This window comes from Ornithodoros turicata, chromosome 4 (genome assembly GCF_037126465.1).
Source record: "Ornithodoros turicata isolate Travis chromosome 4, ASM3712646v1, whole genome shotgun sequence".
Lineage (NCBI taxonomy): Eukaryota > Metazoa > Arthropoda > Arachnida > Ixodida > Argasidae > Ornithodoros > Ornithodoros turicata.
The window spans coordinates 12476846-12496468 of NC_088204.1; the positions used below are offsets into that span (position 1 = coordinate 12476846).

The following is a 19623-nucleotide window of genomic DNA, read 5'->3' on the forward strand; positions in this document are numbered from 1 at the left end:
AGAAGATTTACCCATAAGGTGAGTCAGCCTATTTGTGCGGCGACACGCTGCACGTGCCGCGGGGTAGGATTTGGGTATGGCGGCTTTTCTGGGAGACAAGTAGGTAGCTGAGACCTTCGCAGATTTCGAAGCATCTATATGTATAGACATAAGACAGTCTGTGCTTCATGCGGCTGCGTGTCTTGTGTATTGACCATAACGTCTCTACCTCGCTGCCCCGCTGCCCCTGTGGTCATGTGTTAACTTTCTAGAACTTGGCTGAGGACGCCGGCTGATGATATTCAACGGGTTGCTTTGTCGCATTCCGCGTAGTACGTTTGCTGCGGGTACTATACGTGCTCAGGGGACCAAAATTAATCTGTGAACCGTCCACGGCGGCGTCGCTCGTGATTGTCTTCTGGCGACTTCGAGTCAAGAATTATCGAACTTCACTTCACTTATCCAATTTTTTTAAGGTTATCTTGATAAGTAACTCATCGCGCAACTCATTGCGTGAACGTTAACTACGAACACATAACACTATGCCGGTCACGTTTGTTTTACTCCGTGTTAGCGCCGCGAAGCAACTGCGGTTATGAGCGGAGTACAGATGTAGTCAGGTGGATAGAGGACAGCAGGAAGGAGGTCGGTCATGTTACGTAAAGGTTTCGGGCCATGTTAAGTCTCACCTCATTGCTCCTTTACCAATGTAGCAAGGATTCAGGACGGTATGAACGAATAACAAAAACGAACGGCTTCGTATAATCAACGCGATATCAAACCTGATCACTTCGGAAACCATTGTTCTGAGTGATGAGGACGTGAAGGCTGAAGACTGTGTCATGCATTCAGGTCAGCGTGACTGCTCAAACTCTTCCACATATGCCAGGAAGACGGGTTATAGTAGACTAGACAAAGGAAGAGCCATTGATCGATGCCACCGACCCCGAAACGGCTTTGTCCGTTTAATTGCTCTGCACATAAACCCATTGTTTCATTACCCATGAGAAATGGGGAAAGAGGAGGCTCATTGTGTTGCTCCGCGTGAAGCGTGAAAGGGCAGAGGTGTGGCAAGTTTTGAACCTGCTGTGAGGAAGCTGCTTGAGTAAGATATTTATCGCAGAGCGTCCCGAGCGATAAATGAAATTAACGCTCTATTGGATGTGTGAGCCGTCATTTTGCCGACTAGCATATGGCGCATAAAAATTTAGTACTAAGTTTAGTGCAAGAAATAATAAAATACTACATTGGGGGTGGGGGGGGGCAGTTGCAGCCTCTACAGTCTCCTAGATTGCAATTACTCGTTTTAAATTAACGTTCCGAGGCTGGAACACAGAATGAGGGACAACAGCACAGAAAGCCGGCTAACCTTTTCAGTGACTTCCTTCTTTCAGTGCAATTACTCCGCGTCCCGCTGTACGTCACTGGTCACGTGAGGGAAGTACCATACGTCACAACGTCTTCTCGTTCTGCGATGCGCTATTTTCCCGAGGAAAAGGATTTTTCAAAGGTGTGTGGAACAGAGCCCTCGCGCTCGCTCTGTAGGTACCTACGTTCTTTCGCAGGAACTCATTTTATTGGTTGAAAAAAAAAAAAAACTCTGAGACGAAAAAAGTAAAAAAGTTTGGGGGTCACCTCAGAGCTCCTTTAAGGATGCTGGGAGTGATTGACCCGTTCGTCTTAAGGACAACCTCCGTGGAGTAAATGTGCGGCGAAAAAGCGGAGAACCTCGACCGTCTACGCAAGGTGCCGAAAATCTGAGCGTGCGTCGGCGATCCGGTCATGCAGATATATTCGCCTAGCTAGCGTCTGCGGATTCCGGAACCGTGGTGGTGGTGGTGCTGGTGCTGGTGAAAGGGCTCGCCGTTGTCGGCTTTACAGAGGTGGGCAACGTCACATATGACGCCGTGGGGGAATGTGCGTCCTGGGCCGACTTCTAAGGGAACTGTGCCGACATATGTCTGACAAACGAGTCTGAGGAAAACCCAGAAAAAAAAAACCGGGGAGCACAGCCGGCACCGGAATTCGAACCCGGGTACCTCTCGGGTTCCGGAAGCACTCCGATCAACTGCGGATGAACACGAGGCCAGCCAATCAAAGCGCACTTCCTTGTCGTCTGCTCTCCTGAGTCCGCCTGGGTCGTCGTCGTCTTCTTGGTATTGCTGTCGTCTGCTCGCTGCCTAGCCTACTGTATGGTACCTATTGCACCGCTAGAACGCCAGACATTCTCTGCCAAGAAATACCTTTTCCTTTAGCAGCATTGAATATGTCTTTCGGCATATTTACTGAACACCGTCTTCTTCGTTCTCTTTTTTTTTTTTACAGTTGTTGTAGTTAGTTGTAAAATTTTCGAACGACTGATTTCACTTAGCTCTGACTTTGTGTCCTAACATTGGCGGCATCAGAGCTTCCCTACTTCAGGACAGCCTCTCGTGGTTCGTGCCCAGTCACACTATTAAATTATCTCCTTTGCCGTGCACGACTGCACGTCGCTCCTTTCAGCACCCCCTTCCCATTAAGATGGACGGATCGGTCGAGGACGAGAAGTCGGGAGTGGGCATTTTTATCCCCGCACTATAGGCTTGCGCAGATCTATTCGGCTTCCAAATTGTCTTCCCATCTACCTCACAGAATGCGACTATGGACCCCCCTCTTTCTCCACTGCTCCACCCAAGACGACCATCCCTTTCCGTTCCCTTATTCCTATCCACCATTGTTCTTTGGTCGACTCTTCCGCTCCATCAGCCGTCTCCCATGCAGTCGTACCGTTCATCTCGTTGTCCCATCGTTTTTAATCTTCGTCTCATCGCTTCATCTTCTTTTCCATCCAACCATTGATCCGTGTCATATTGCATATGTCTATATATGCAACACGAGTAGAAGCAGGAGGAGATCATTCTCCGATGCTGTTCTGTCGCATGGAGCTGGTGACAGCGAACAGCTGGCGTACATCGTTATGTGGAACGTGCAGATACTCCACACGGACCGTGTGCACTACTTGCGACACGGTTGTCAGGAGCTGTCCTGTCAGTAGTTTTGCAGCCCGCATTTCCTTGATTGCCGTCGTAAACGTTGTTCCAATATTGTATCATCGAAGGAAGTCTATATGCCGCACATGTTTATTGCTCAAAATAAATGATCACCTGAAGATTTGTGATGGGATAGACCACAGGGTGCAGATTTCAGACAAGCGCTTCTGCACACAAAAACTCAGGAAGCCACATTATTTATTAAAAAAGTGCACGGAAGACCTCCTGAGCAGGCTGTACCACACATGGGTGATTGAGAGCACACACCGAGCAGTCTTACACCACACGGCATTCTGTCACTTGACTTTGGCTTTATCGACGAGTTGAACAGCGATGTTCTTCGGAATATCCTCGAGTTCCATGAGGATCACCTCATTTATTTCTGGGTAGGAGCGCACGAAGTACTTGGGGACGTACAGCGTCACCTGGATGCAAGATAGTATTGCGATGATTCACTTAAAGAAACCTCGTGTAACATTTTGGCGTTGCGGGGTACATCGTGTATGAGAGCATGAAGCCAGAAACCCTGGAAAGCAACCTTCGCCGTCTACGACTCCGCAAAGATTACGTCCCAGCTGTTTCAAACTGTCAACCAGTTCTCCAACTTCCCAGTCAAAGTCATCAGCTCAATAACACAATTCACTTAACGCGCGCGTGTCAGAAAGAGACAGCTGCTCGCGCAGCATACATCGATTGAATTATGGCAGCTGAAGAAAAGGCACCAGCAGTGGAGTTCGAACTCACACCCTACGATTGACAGTCAGATATGCTACCAATTACACCACGCGTTCTTCCCTCTCTTCAACCTAGCAAGCCACGCTAACAAGCACGGGGACACCGCCATTCACCCTCAACACACATTCTCTCTTACATTGTTGGAGGTGTGTTGCAGGCCTGTTCGTCTCCCAGCGCTGCCTAGCATGCCTCAGTACCTTGAAGGGAGGGTAGCCAGCACGGTGTAAAAGTCGACCCACATGGTGCGTATTCCAACGTGCGAAGCGCAGAGCGTACAATCTCTCGCACAGAATTTTACGCCGGGCATAAGAACGGCGCATGCGCAGTAGCCAATCGAACCGCGGACCACCCGCGGACCACGCGGATTGGGACGCTTTGACCTCCCTTCTTACAATGAGGATCGTACGCTCTGCCGTGCAAGAAAACAGTGCCTTGTGTGCTTAATTACCTTTCCGCAAACATTTTGCGGACAAATTTGCAGACCGTCACGGAAAGTGTTGTGACACTTAACGCCAATGGTAAACGTTTCGTCAGCGTCGCTCAAAAATCACTAACAGGCAGTGGCGTAGCCACGGGGGGGCTAGGGGGGCCTGAGCCCCCCCTACCTGCCACTGACCGACCCACGCAAATCGTGCAAATCCGAGGAGAAAATAATATACGAGGGGGGGGGGGGGCAGACCAGTGTGACGATCCCGAAAGTTCTTACAGTTCATGGCGTCTATCTAAGCGGCACACTTGAATGGTTTCTGTCATGTATTACCTGTGCTATTATGTCACTGTATCATCCACGTCCATACAAACTGCCCCGATTGTTGTGCTGGCAACCAGGGAGATTATCAAGATGGTGGAATAAAGAGTATACCGTGAATCTGACGGTGCGTGCTTCTCATCGTATACCAAGCAACACAACAAAAACCGCAGCGTCATCAACCATAGCAGTGCTAAGAAGAACTCTGTCACAATTCGGCGTCCCGAAGCAAATAAAAACTGACAACGGACCTCCTTTCAACTCCTCAGAGTTTAAACTCTTCGCACAGGAACTCGGTTTCCGACATCACAGAGTTACTCCGTTGTGGCCTGAAGCGAATGGAGAGGCAGAACGCTTCATCCAAACACTCATGAAAGCGATTAAAACGTGCCATGTGGAAGAGCAGAACTGGATGCAGAAAATACATGACTTTCTGCTCTGCTACCGTGCTACTGCGCACACCACTACAAAGCTTTCGCCATATGAGCTTCTCTTTGGAAGGAAAATGTTGACCACCTTGCCGAGTTCGGTACACCGTGAGACCACGGACACACGCGACGCTACTCTCTCGAACGATACAAGAGCAAAAGAAATATCGAAAGCACGAGCAGACGAAAAACGACATACTAAGGAACACACTCTTCAAAAAGGAGATGTTGTTTTGGTCAAACAAAAGAAGATTAGTAAGTTGACGTCGACATTTGACCCGGTGCCTTATATTGTCGTAGAAGTCATAGGCAGTCAAATTTCAGCAAAAAGAAATAATCATATCATCACACGGAACGCAAGCTTCTTCAAAAAACTTGGAGCAGAGCACAAGCACACACCTAACGTAGAAAATAGCGACGAAGACGATGAACTGCTTGATGACACCAGACGCGACGACCCACAAAACCAAACTAGTAACGATCCAAAAGATGATGATCGACACCACGACGGTGTTACCGCACAGGACTCTGGTTCTCCCAACCGGTACCCCATCAGAAGTTCAAGAGGTGTGCCACCAGAGAGGCTCAACTATACCTAGAGCTGCAAGAGGGAGAGCTGTGACTTTTGAACCTTTTGTTATCTCGCGTTATCCATTTGTGTTTTCACCTATATTTCTTCAGAAATCGTTTCTACATATAAGGTGGAGGGGGAATGTCATGTATTACCTGTGCTATTATGTCACTGTATCATCCACGTCCATACAAACTGCCCCGATTGTTGTGCTGGCAACCAGGGAGATTATCAAGATGGCGGAATAAAGAGTATACCGTGAATCTGACGGTGCGTGCTTCTCATCGTATACCAAGCAATACAACAGTTTCCAAAGTATGAGCTTTTCAAAATCCTTCGAATCTCATGACACCACCTCATTGGACACCACAGTATAATCGTATTGTGAAAGTCCAAATAAATTATTCTCGTTTTTTTTTTCAACCGCATGCTGCGGTGTGCACAAGTATTGTGTGTTGTCGCACCCAGGATCAGCGGGGGGGGGGGGGGAAGGAGAGGAAGGGCGGGTTTTCGTATACAGCCCCCCTTTCCTTGGAGGTCTGGCTACGCCACTGCTTACAGGTGCCGCTGAAAGTCGCAACATCGTCCGCATTTTTTCCCCCTTCTTCGTCGCGTACAATACCGTGCGATTACCTGAGGTCCAGCTGCTGGTCGGTACCGTCCGAGGTTAAATCCATTGATAAAAGCTTGACCCCTCGTCCAGCCAGAAGGGTCGAGGAAGGTGTCTAAAGTACCGGACGTCTCCGTCAGTTGGAACGAACCGTAGTAGAAAGCCGGCGTCTGTGGGCATGTCGTTCTGTTGGCGTGAGACAGGTTCCGCATGAAATTGAAGAGAAGGGAGAGGCTCTTGTCCGTTCTTAAGGAGAAGGCTTCCATCTGCCAGTTGTGAAGTTGCTTCCCATTCAGGGTTACGTTGGACAGGATGCCCTGGCGCGCGACGAGAGATAACACATGAAGACCACTTCCGTTGCGTTGTTACACACACGCGCACGCATACACACGCGCGCACACTGTTATGGCTTGATGAGGGGACATAAAGGAGGTTAGGACTCCTATCTGCATGTATTTACTCGAGTGCGTAATTGGTGTAATGTTGTTCTACGCTTCGTAATTCTATTTATTGATTGCTCAGTACTTCTCCTTCATAATGTGCGCAGCGTTAATACAAAAACGAACCTTTTTTTCGGATACTGGCGAGTAGACACACCGCCATCCAGATAACTCCAGATAATTGTTACGCCATCTGAAATTGTAGCATCCAGCAGACACCAACGCGGAGGTACACAACGTTCTGCGCTTTACACTCTTAAAAACGAACTTCTCCACATGGTACGTTCCTAGCGAACCGTCATCTCGAATGACAACGTTCTCGTTCCTGATTCGTTAAAAACGGGAGGCGTAGCCTATTTTGTAGCCATGATGTAGTATAATGACTCCACATAATAGGATCCGCCTCCAGTTATCAACAAATCAGGAGCGAGAATGTTGTTACTGGGGACGACGGTTGGCTAGCAGCGTGCTATATGTAGTGACGATACGGACCTATCAGATTCGTCCATACAAAAGGTGCCACGGCCAACAAGTTAAAATCGCCGTTTGGAGCCGACGCAGTCGGTGGGCTAGCTTAGTACACTCTTAAAAATGAACTTCACTGCAAAGTACGCTCCTAACCAACCATCCTCTCAAATGATATCGTTATCTGCCCTGATTTGTTGAAAACGGGAGGCGTACGCCTTTTCTGTGACAATTATGAACAGCATAAGTGTCACAAAAAAGGCGTACGCCTCCCGTTTTCAACAAATCAGGGCAGATAACGATATCATTCGAGATTATTGTTGGCTACACTCTTAGAAATGAACTTCACCGCATAGCACGCTCTTAGCCAACCATCATCTCGAATGATATTGTTATACGTCCTGATTTGTTGAAAACGGGGGGCGTACGCCTTTTTTGTGACACTTATGCTGTTCATAATTGTCACAAAAAAGGCGTACGCCCCCTGTTTTCAACAAATCAGGGCGTATAACAATATCATTCGAGATGATGGTTGGCTAAGAGCGTGCTATGCGGTGAAGTTCATTTTTAAGAGTGTAGGAGCGTGCTATGCGGTGAAGTTCATTTTTAAGAGTGTAGAGCTCAGGGCCCCTTTAAGGGAACATGAAAGGGCTCCAAAATATGTCACGAGCAATAGAAAGCAGGACTACAAGCCCTGGGGGCACGCATGCACACAGAAAGTAGGAGTGCGGCGTGCAATCCTGGTGCGCAAGAGAGCTTTCGATCTCGGGCGTCAGGAAACCTGCTTCCTTTGGCAGTCACACTCTTAAAAATGAACTTCACCACATAGCACGCTCCTAGCCAACCATCACCCCGAATGACAACGTTCTCGCCCCTGATTTGTTGAAAACGGGAGGAGGAGCCTATTTTGTGCCGTGCATAATGGGCACAAAATAGGCTCCTCCACCCGTTTTCAACAAATCAGGGGCGAGAACGTTGTCATTCGGGGTGATGGTTGGCTAGGAGCGTGCTATGTGGTGAAGTTCATTTTTAAGAGTGCAGTCACGACGTCAGGACTTGAGCCCAACATTCTTTCTTTCCACGGTTGTATTTGGCGACCACGTTGGACACCGGGCAGTCGACCGGCCGCCTCGCTAGCAGACGATTCTCGGCAGCCAATAAAAGTGCTCGATAATCTGACGTCGCAACGATAATCACACGCCAGAAGGAGCTGGGAGGGATCATCACTGCTGCTTGTAAGCGGATTTCTCAGAAATGCGCGCTTCCACAAGGAAATATTTGGCGTTACAGTTCCTGAAAGTCGAATGTTTTTATCTCGCGGAAAAAAGAAACGACGCTTTTTGCATATTTTGTTCGTGTGTTCCCGCTGTGGTGCTGGACGCCTTCAGTGATGTTTCGGGGTAAATCGAACATGCGCTTTCCATTTCCGTTGGAAAAACGCGAGGTTGACTTGGCAAATTAGCGAGATCAAGTTTAAAAGTTATATTTATTGCAGTTGAAATTTGAAAAAATCCCCCTTCCCTGGTGGCAAAAGTGTCGCAAAGACCAATGCAGCAAGCGGCATCCTTGTACAATGTCAAGATATTTTTATATAATTGAGGGACACGTTACAGCAAACACCCTGTATACGTTCGAAGTACCGTACATCCCTTAAAGGACAGGTGAGCCCCCACTTATAATTTTGTTTTGTTTTTTGCTGCGTCGTATTGTGCAACAAGTTGCATGCACCCTTGTAGTAGTCCCCCGCCGTGTCTGCGGCACACGAACGTACGGTGAGGAATATGACTTTGTGGCTGCTTTCCATGCTGATTCTGAGTCACACGAGCACGATTACGTAACCCCAGAAGATTGGGCTGACCTCTAAGGTCACGTGGTAACATTTATGGCAGCTTTTCGTGGTAGTTTTGTAAATTGAAGTGCGCACTGAGAAGACACAGCACAGCGAAAATACTGCACACATGTGTCTCCTACTGACGGACTGCATGATGAATCTAACAGGGTTTCCGGTCCAGTTAAATGTCAATTCCCTGATTCTGAGTGGTTGGATATGTAAAGACATTTGTTCCTTCATTGTTGTAGTCACTGATTGTCGCTTGAAAGACGCGTGAGAAAAACGATTTACCTTCGACTCTGGCACCGGACTCTCGGGGTTCATCCTTCCCCCGTTCTCGACGATCATCGTCACGCGTTCATTCATCGACACAGGGATCATTGTCTTTCTCGACACTCGGGCGTCCATAACGCGAACCACATCACGGCTCATCACGTACGCTCTGTCGGCGAACTGCGGTATCTCCAGCACAGCCGACGGGCTTTGCAAGTCGAAGTCGACCTGCGGAAGTGATTGTTACTTCAGGACAGTTAGTATATATGTATACAGTTCCGATAGTTTAAAAGACTAGTATACACTCCACATCCTTGCTGATCATAAGAAAGTTTCTCGGAATAAGGAACTAGCAAGTGCTTGTCCATCGACTTCGAGTACTTTCATATTTCAACGGATTTAAAGTACCACTGCGATGTAAATGTCGTGTTTCTCAATAGATCTTTTAATCAGTCAATTGATTTATCGGAGTCCTATCCAATCTATGTCATTATAACCTACGAGTCTCACACTATATTCCCCAATATCATTGTTTTCCTGTGTGACGCAATTGATTAATTGATTGAAGTATGACGTCATAGCGTGCATAATCTGCCACCGGTATGGCAAGGTAGCTCCTTCAAGGTCGACACCCGTGGCCTTATCACCATACAGCTGATGGCAGTCTTCGAACGTGGGGCGAAGGGCGGAAAGATGTGAGGCGTTCTCGCTAGGAGACGGACGGCAGAGCTTTCATTGACGATACCTACTCATTCAAAAATGCGCGGAAGCGCGCAATATTCCATGCCAATTTCTATTATGTGTACTGAGCCTTTGAATGATGTTGATTTATAATACGAAAGAAAATGTCACTTCAGTGTATACAATGTTAATATTTGGACGGATTGATGCGCACTATGATAAAAGTCTCTCAAAAGCAGCGTTATCCCCAGTGCATTACTAATATAGTATCGCACTCTGACCTGAGCTGTGTACGTCACGTATCCGAAGTCTTGCTTTATGCCCTCGAAGCTGACCGGAGTGGCGTTGGAAAAAGTTTTCAGGAGGTTTTTCTCCCAGAATACTTGTTTGACGACATTCCATGACGAGCACGCGTTCAAGTGCACTTCGCCGGGGTTCATCTTCAGGGCAGGGTTCGGCATATGCGCCGCTCGAGTTGCATCGGTGAATCTATATATAATCTTACTTATATCGAAGTACAGGTCAGTAACATCACCCCATTCGGGCAAAGGAGCATCAGGATGGTAACTGGTGGTGTGTGTGCTGTTGCCGAAGCCGAAGTTCGTGCCACCGTGAAACATGTAGATCGATACCGACACATTCAGCTCCAAGATCTTCTCGAGCTTCCTCAAGAGTACCCGCTTCTGGATGGGTACACTCGCTTCGTTCCAGCGGCTCAGCGTTGAGAGGAAGAACTTTACCATAACTGGTCCTCTGTTCTTGTTAGCTGTTCTGGTGACGTTGAGTACCTTCTTGGTGGCCGTCTTTCCATCGTGAACGAACGTTGCGAGGGCTCCTTCCACAGTTCCGCATTCGATGAACTTCTCTTCGGGATGATCTGAAGTTATGAGCGGGAGCTCGGGACCAAGGCGTAACCGGAACGTTTTGAAGAGGTACTTCATGTATTCGTGGTCGCACGGTTGGAACTTGCCGTATTCGTCCTCTAGTTGAACTATAATGACAGGTCCGCCGTTCTCATAGAGGAAGTGGTGGAGGAGCTCCAGCAGTACGGTGATCCAGCGGTCAAGGTGGAACTGAAAGTAGATCAGCCAAGAAAAGAAACAATTACACTGCGGAGGTACCTGCAGATATAACCCTCAAGTTACATCAAGAGCAAAACTAGCATCAGTATAGAGCAACATTTTTGGAATCAGTAGAGTCTTCTTGAATACGTTGAAAGCTTCCAGAAGTGTATTGTGAGAATAATTTGACAGGTGCTTTCATTATTTCATAAAAAGCCACGAGAGAATCATAAATCCCGTACTTTACCAGTGGCCTTTACGGCCAAGCACACATGACTAACTACGAGAATCACTGACTATAGTAAGTGACTCAGTCAGTGATTCTCCATCATCAAATATCCGTTGCCATCATCATTAAAATAAAGTCGTTATTGCTGCCGTCGCCAAATTTCGCTATCCAAATAAGCCGAATAACAAGCGTTGAGAGGTCAACGCCCATTCCACGCCCAAGGGCCATGCATGTGCTTTGCAACCATGAAGCTGATTTGAGTAGGAGCAGACCTGCTGACCAGCTAAACCGCTTGGCGGTCTAATAAGTCGCTGAAAAGGCTAAGGTCGTGTCTTTTCCTACGATTGATGTGCGTGGTTTCAAAACACCTCTCGTCAAGACGTTGCCTTAATTCATCGAATGCGACTCGATGTGGCTTTCACAGCTCAGTGGCGTTACCCGCTTCAGACAAGTTGACTCTCCCAGGTGCTGTCTGTGGTACCCTAGAAGGTCTAGAGCACGTTCTTCATTGCTCACACTACCGACCTTCACTCTTCGGGTCTCTTAATCAGCTGGACTGCCCACCCTCTCTCTCTCAAAATTGATTGGTCCCTGGCAACATCTAGCATACCAACGCTCTGCCCTGAAAGCTCTTTTGAAATTTTTGAACATCATAGGACTTCGATCCTTATTTTGAAACGGCTGATTATTTCGTTCCCCATATCAACATCAGCAATGGGGTAGAGTATAGCCCCCTGCGATGAAACTTCCTACTTCATCATCTCAAAATAGAGTTCTACTTGCTGTTTCAATTTCGGCCTATTTGCGTAAGAAAATGGTGCGATCGAAGTGCGTGCCCCTTACGAGATTTTTTTTTTTAATAGTGCGGCTTTAGATAATGACTGACTGAAATTCTGCCATCTCACATTTCCCTGAAAGCCTTAATAAATAAATTATAGGTAATGCCTGGACGTACAATACGTCCGCAAAGACGACGTCCGTACTATGCTTCGAAGCTTCCTTTCAAAACAAAAATATATCAAATAGAAATAAATACCCTGTAGGTTGTACCGCAGCTCTAAAAGAACTCGCGAATACCGATATTGATACCTAGAAGAAACGGGAATGATACGTTATTTCTTCACGGGACAGTAAATTTGTTGTCTCGATGTACAGTTGTGGACACAGTTAGCTAAAATCGCCTGTCAGTATTTCGCCGTCCCATATTACCTACGTTGCGCGTGAAAGTGTTGTGTCAACATTGTATTTTGAGATGGACCATGTGTAGCACCTGTTGATTACTCGAAAGAAATAGTCTCGCAACAGCTGGAGATTTGAGATGAGATAAACCACGGGGGGCTGATTTGAGACAACGATGTCATACCATAAGTACCATGAAGAAGACCGAGAGACACGGACACAGAAGACGACACACGTAGGTTCTCAGACACAGCAATAATTTTATTGGTTCATCTCAACTTAAAAGCTAAAAATCTTCGAAGGGGTGCGAGAGGGATAAAAGACGCATTGCTAACTACGTTTCCCCTGGTGGCAATCTCCAAGGATTCCCGAAACAACCTTCGGTGTGCGTAGGGTTCCCACGCAAGCACTGTAGTGTCCTTGAAGCAAGGCTGGCAACCTTTACAATCCCGTAAATGATCTACCAGTTACCAGATCTACGGGATTGTAAAGGTTGCCAGCCTTGCTTCAAGGACACTACAGTGCTTGCGTGGGAACCCTACGCACACCGAAGGTTGTTTCGGGAATCCTTGGAGATTGCCACCAGGGGAAACGTAGTTAGCAATGCGTCTTTTATCCCTCTCGCACCCCTTCGAAGATTTTTAGCTTTTAAGTTGAGATGAACTAATAAAATTATTGCTGTGTCTGAGAACCTACGTGTGTCGTCTTCTGTGTCCGTGTCTCTCGGTCTTCTTCATGGATCTATACCAGCTAGCCTGCTCCCTTTCCCTTGTTTCTTTACCGTAAGATACATCGCACTTGTAAATTGGTAATTTATCTGTTTCTATATTTCATCAAATTCAATCAATCAATCCTTCAACCGGACAACAAACGCAACTGAACAGAAGGTGCGATCTGAATAGTGGGTGCCCGAAATACACGTAACCGGAATATTTCGCTCTGAAACAGTCTGAAACCGCTGCGATCTCCCGGCTAAATTCAGGCAACAGTGCGCGAACCGACGTCACTGGAGTATGTTACGAAGGTAGGATTCCTCGCGGACACCACCTTTAAAGCCCTTGCTTCATGTGTATTTTTTCAATGATACGATATCGCCATATCATATATCATATCATCATCACCACTACCACCATCATCAGCAGCAGCAGCAGCAGCAGCAGCATGCGGACAGACAGACAATATAGAAAAAATGCTGTTATTTACACGTTTCAGTTGAGCTTGGGGAATAATAGCCCTGTGACATGGACTGTCTTCAAGGACCATTGTAACCAATGGCCATTGACCCAGAGCCGTTCATAGAGAGAGTTTGGCCATTAGGAGAAGCCTACCTTGCACCACGTCATCCGACGTCACGGCTGAACTACTCCTCTCACCGCACCCTATTGTTGTCCAGCCGTCAACCGGCGCCATGTTGATGCAAAGCTTTGTCCACGAGGCCAAGGGAAAGACACGTGCGTATCCCGTCCTACGGGTACCCTTCGTGCTCGAATCCTTTCAGTTTGGCAACAAATATCCCATATCAGAGGCACATGTGGGTCATAAGCCATCGATTCTGGTAGGTTGTATTGAGCGCGACAAATATTGCCGTCGACCAGCCGGTGGACTGCATTAAAATGGCGCCTACGTGGTGGCCGATAAGCTGATTCCGCTTAGATTCAGGCCTTTTGGCCGGTGCAGCAGCATCAAGACAAACCCCACCCGTGAAGCGGCAAATGATCAAGAGATGGCCAATGGCTCTCTATATACGTCTCTGCATTGGAGCAGAGCCGTTTATAGGGAGAGTTTGGCCATTAGGAGGAGCCTAACTTGAAGCGCGTCATGCAACGTCACAGCTAAGCGACCTCCCTCGCCGTGCTCTATTGTTGTCCCGTCACCAGCAGGTCGCTGACGCCATGTTGACGTTGATCGTTGTTTACGATACAAGGAGGGAAGACGCGTGCGTACCTCGTCCTTCGGGAGCCCTTCGTCCTTAAGCTCTTTCAGTTTAGCAACAAAGCCCCCCTTATTACAGGCGGCTGTGGGTCATAAGCCTGTTATTCCTGTAGATTACACTCAGTGCTACAGCAAAGCTGCCGACCACCTGGCGGACAGCATCAGCTTTTTGGGCGGCTCAACGACGACTCTCATGTCAAAATAGGCTCCACCCATGAGGCGGCAAAAGATCAGAGAATGGCCAAACTTTCCCTATAAACGGCTCTGCATTGAACATGCATGTAGCCCCACCTAGCGTGTAACGTGTCACCTACTCGGAGAGCATTGGATTGAGTGCTCCCTGGCAGGTTGACAGGTTACACGGTAGGTGGCGCCACGTAAATGTTCAACGGCCATTTGTGTCAATCCTAATTGAAGTCTGCCCCCGTGATAGGGGTACTACAAACAGTGTTGGTTTACTGGAACACACCTCTTACACGATGAAGGACGTGAAAAAAATTACTGGCGAGATAGGGGCTTACCTGGAAGGCGTTGCCGCTTGTCCGTAGCTTCACATCTGCATCTACCCTGGGAAGCCAATAGGGAATACCTCCGTTGTCGCGGTCGGCTGATATATAAGGACCGGCCCGTACGATGACCAGGAGGCCGAGATCCTTAACGGTATATAAGAAGGCCCTCAGATTGTTGATACCGTCAAACATGTAGTCCCACGGTTCGGGTTCGTGGGTGGACCAATCGACATAGGTGTCAACCGTGTTAAGGCCGGACGCCTTGAGTTTGTAAAGTCGGTCCTTCCACAGTTGGTGGGGTACACGGAAGTAGTGAATGGCTCCGGCAATGATGCGGAAGGGTTCTCCGTCTTTGAGAAAGACGTTCTTGTCGTAGTCAATGGTAAACGTGGGATCTGTAAGACAAAAAGAACGTTACCACTTTTCTTTTCTCGTCCTCTTGTTTTCGATTGCTCATGTGGCTGACCGTTAAGAAATTCCCTGCAACGTTCTGGTGTGATAGCATGGTGTAGGGTTTCGTTTATTAATTTAGTTTTTAATTGCTGCTCTATCAAATTTAATTAACCAAATTAATCATCTGCGCCGGAAACCTCGAGGACATCAACAGAGAGCCCTTCAATTTTAGGTGAATTCTGCAGATTAATTACACTATTTGTAACTATTACACTATCGATAATAACTATATTAGAGAGTTTAGTGCATTGTACGCTATCGCCTTGGCGTACGTAAGGGATAGGGTGATGATTCTGCGCACCGCTGTTCTCACTGTTTAACGCTTGCGCAGAGCGACCAACGCTATCCCTTAGGTATACGCAAACGCGATAGCGTACGATGCCCTAAAACTCACCATCATTTGCAGTTCGCGCTCATCGAGAGGTAAAGGTAGCATTGCCTTACCGTCCTTGCGCGCGGGCAGCGGTAGCACACGCAAGGACGGCGTGCGAGCGTGCGCCATTATTTTTTTTCCCCCATAACGCGCGTACGCTACGATTTAGTCTTTCCAGAATTTAATCACAATCAGAATTCAGAGCATCACATCTAGACAACAGAATGGTCCACCTGCGTCAAATGCGAAACGTGATGCCGGCGCATGGCAGACTTACAGGATACTGGATAGGATCCAGTATCTCCAAAATTTCTTCGGTATTGGCAGTATGGCGACAGGTGCAGTACAGGTAGTGGACAAACTCCACAGTGCAAAGACCTCAGTCTGAGCCCTTCTGTTTGTGCCCGCGGACACGGGCTTTCGCGCTATGGAGTTGTTCGGTATAATATACAGTCTACTATCACGCGTAAACGGTTGTGTTCGCCATTTCTTATCTTACGTGGTATATGAGGACGCAGATTCGGCCTGACTGTGGCGTTGTCTTCCAGAAACACCCATGACTGAGAGCTTGAACCATTTGCTTCCGACATCGACTGGGTCGTGAGACGTGATCTTCGGATGGGCCCAAGCCTGTGGAACAAAATAATCATCGCAACTGTCACGAACAAGACCCAATGAAGCCAGCAAGTTCTGACGGCATTCATTTTCAGATATCGGCACTCAGCGTACGCTTCCAAGCAGAAAGAACTATTTCGTCTTCTTCTTCTGCTTCTTCGTCTTCTTCTACCAATCAGAAGATGGCCGAAGTAACATCTGTGTGGCAGTGATGAGATTGGGCGCCAGGTTGGGCGCAGGTGACAACTAGGGACCGGATTTTTAGGCATTTGTCTATGAATGCCTAGAAACGCCTAAATACGACATTTTCGGGTCTGCCCGCCTTTTTATCGACTCTATTGAGTTGTAGCCTTTTTCAACATTCTTAGACACCACAAGAGTGGTGTAAGTGGTAAGTGGTAAGAGTGGTGTAAGAGTGCGGCTTTCAGGCTCGTGCTGAGTGCTACATTTTGCTTTTCGTTACTGCGTGTTTGCGCCTTTTGTTCCTTTTTTGCATACATTTGATACAAAGATTTGGCATCTTTGGGCCTTTTAAGATGTTCGAGGGCGGAAAACTAAAACCTGCTGACTCAGCATTCATGTACCAGATGTCAAGGCTTGTATGGTACCGTACCCTTTGAACGAGCAAGTTTCCATTGATGGAGCATTCTGAAACATCAAGAAAGCCAAAGAGCGTACCAGATTAACGTGCCTATTTTTGTTTTCTATAGCCTATATGTAATTTGATATTTGGGCGGCCGAAATGCCTGCCTATTTCAGTCGTTTTAGTGCCTATATTTCTGGGCTCTAGTGATAACTGACGAATATAGGACGTATGATGTATATGCGTGAATAAGTAGTGCGTGCGGCAGACCGATGAAATATGAAAGTTCACATGACACGTCATTAAGATGTGCAGGGTAAACTTAGTAACCATGAGCACATTTATGCGGCGTCGTAAAAAGTACAGGATGGGGTATAATACGCCCCCCCTGAAACTCCTGAAAGTCGTAACATATTGTTTGCAAATGTTGTTGTACCGCAAAATTAAGATTGAAATGTTGCAGTTTCTTACCCGATGCATTCTACCTCGTCTCACTCAAAAACAGCCTTTCTTTCCCCCTGTGTATGCGTCAGTTTCATGTCATGGCACCAGAGGTGGGGAGTAATGCATTACTTTTGAGTAATGGGTAATGGTAATGAATTACGTTTTGCCAGCAAGTAATGAGTAATGGTAATGCATTACATTTCGACTGAGTAATGCAAGGTGGCATTACTCATTACTTTTGTCGAATGTTCATTGCGCCACGTGAAAATTAAGAACATCCAGGTTTTCTTCAACCTGCCTTTAACAATGAGCACAGGGCAACAAGGAAAGAGAAAGGCGCAGCCTGGGGAATTCTGCAAGAGTTCAACAGTCAGCGGTGTGTGTCACAAGTGTCTACATGATGATATCGTTTGAAGTAAAGGAAAATCAATGAAATAGAAACATAACCTCTATGAGGGTAATGCGTAACAATTGCTGTAGGGATTCACTGTTTTGGTATGGCACAGTGTTAGCTTCTCTTGTGCTGTCGAGGTAGTTTCTCTGCCAGGACAGAGCTGTAGGCTGGGCCTGATCCGCCGGCTCCATAATGCTAGAAAAGGCATCATCTGCAATAAATCTTATCTATACGTTTTGCCTATCAGACTCTCTTCTGCGGGGATTTAGTGGCACCGATTTGGGGATACTCGGGTGACTATTGCCTATAGCAAACAAAGCAAGGAAAAACCTTATGCATAGCACCTTTGAGGCTTATGCTTTAAAACGTAAACGTAATGCCAGAGTAATGCCATTACTTCGTTAAAGTAATGGCATTAGTTTTTTATACAAGTAATGAGTAATGGTAATGCATTACAAAATAAAAGTAATTTCCCCACCTCTGCATGGCACACAGGCTGCGCAACGCACGGAAAATGATGAAGAATGTCGCACTGTTGTAGACAGCGCCATCTGTATGTCGCCATGTGAGCACTAAACAGACAGAGAAGAAACAAAGCGGCTTTTGAGCGACATAGGTCACCATAACTGGCAATGCAAAATGGGAGACCTCAATATTCTCGCTTCCGAAAGCCCCGATCTTGAAATTCTATTTCTCGAAACAAGGAAAGTCGAGGTAAATGCGCAAAACACGGCATCACTATTTAACCACCCAAATGCACATGTTTTCGATGTCTGCCCAAGTCTTCTCTGCGGACGAGCCACATTTTAGCAGCCGTTAGACTTCTCAGGGCGGACACGACGGAGCAGCATGTTGATTAGTTTGTTATTAGGTTATTCCAAGGTCGATTTTTGCATCCCCATGCCCAGGTTAGTCCAAGTTTGCAGTTCACAGTTCCCCGTGCGTGGCTGTGCATTTTATAGACGGATAACATTAATTTACGGTAGTTTATTATCACTGTTTGGGGGGTCAAAATGTTTTGGGCGCGATACTTCGTTTGCTACAGGTCAACACATTTGCAAAAAAGAAAAAAAATGTCTACAAGCGGCGCGTGAGCTGAGAAGAAAAAAAAGTTCGGGGCGTTCTCCCCTTCACACGAGGATGGTGCCGGCCGTCAGCCGCTGCTTTCTCTTTTTCCCTTTTCGCTAATTCGATTGCGCAGCTATAATGCATCGCACAGCGAAAATATTTCGCATGGTGACTCCTGGTGGACAGCTTGACAGACGAGGCAGGATTTCGAGCGATGCTAAATGTCACCTCGTTGCTCCTATAAGGATGCTGGGAGCGGGAGTGGTGTTCATTTTGTCGTTGGTTTCACCACCTCTCTCCACCTCCGACAGATGGCGCATGATACTGGAGAACACGAGGCTGCCCGAATACTAGCTAGTATTGAAGCGCCCTAGAGAATACAGTCCGCCGCATGAAATAATCATTTAACATGAACCTGAAAACTTTCTGCAAACCTTGTCCCAGTATCGCCGTATCCAACTTACACCACTCTGATACCTTTCATACCACAAACCATCATCTAGCTCGATTCATCACTCGCTCGAGTCATGTACGCCCACATTTATGTACGCCATTGTTTGGATCAGCTGGTGCCATGCTGGTGATCAGATCGATTAGATTAGCGGATTGTAAAGGATTGAGTTGTGTTATGAGAATTGCATGTTATATTTGTCCAAGTTGTAACATTTGGCATCCTCCGTCCACATCTGGTGTTGTTGAGGGACGTTTGCTCATTTTCTTAACGACCCTGCGGCGAGTGTTGACCCCACTGGTAATGTCAGTGGGGAAAGGGAATGGCATCGTTGCAGGTGCAGGGGAGCTGGAGTCCTCCAGGCAACTCGATCCGTCGCGACGGCCATAAATATGGATTCTGTCACCGGAGGCATGGACTCACCAAAGTTAGTTCGTGCACGGGTTGACACCTCGACACGCAGGTCGTAAATCGCGTGGCGAAAGTGTGCAATCGGGCGGTTCTGGCCTGGACAAGTATTGAAACTGGGCCAACCACGAGTT

At 47.2% G+C, this 19623-nt stretch overlaps 1 protein-coding gene across 1 annotated transcript; it reads right to left on the reverse strand.

Moving 5' to 3' along the window:
* Positions 1–3167: 3167 nt before the first annotated feature.
* Positions 3168–16275, reverse strand: LOC135392719 (beta-galactosidase-like). Its single transcript, XM_064623440.1, has 7 exons — positions 16256–16275; positions 16026–16156; positions 14713–15095; positions 10072–10863; positions 9128–9337; positions 6124–6417; positions 3168–3433 (listed from the first exon to the last, which is right to left on the reverse strand). The coding sequence occupies exons 2-7, from the start codon at positions 16114–16116 to the stop codon at positions 3305–3307; spliced, it is 1899 nt and encodes a 632-aa protein (XP_064479510.1). The 5' UTR covers positions 16117–16156; positions 16256–16275; the 3' UTR covers positions 3168–3304.
* Positions 16276–19623: the final 3348 nt, after the last annotated feature.

Bases quoted from the DNA above. Each gene is read 5' to 3' on its own strand.
- LOC135392719 (XM_064623440.1), bottom strand. From the start codon at position 16,116: ATGTCGGAAGCAAATGGTTCAAGCTCTCAGTCATGGGTGTTTCTGGAA. The intron at 6,418-9,127 runs GTAAATCGTTTT...GTCGCGCGCCAG, and splicing joins GTCCGGTGCCAGAGTCGAAG to GGCATCCTGTCCAACGTAAC. The intron at 3,434-6,123 runs GTAATCGCACGG...TCTTGCATCCAG, and splicing joins GACCAGCAGCTGGACCTCAG to GTGACGCTGTACGTCCCCAA.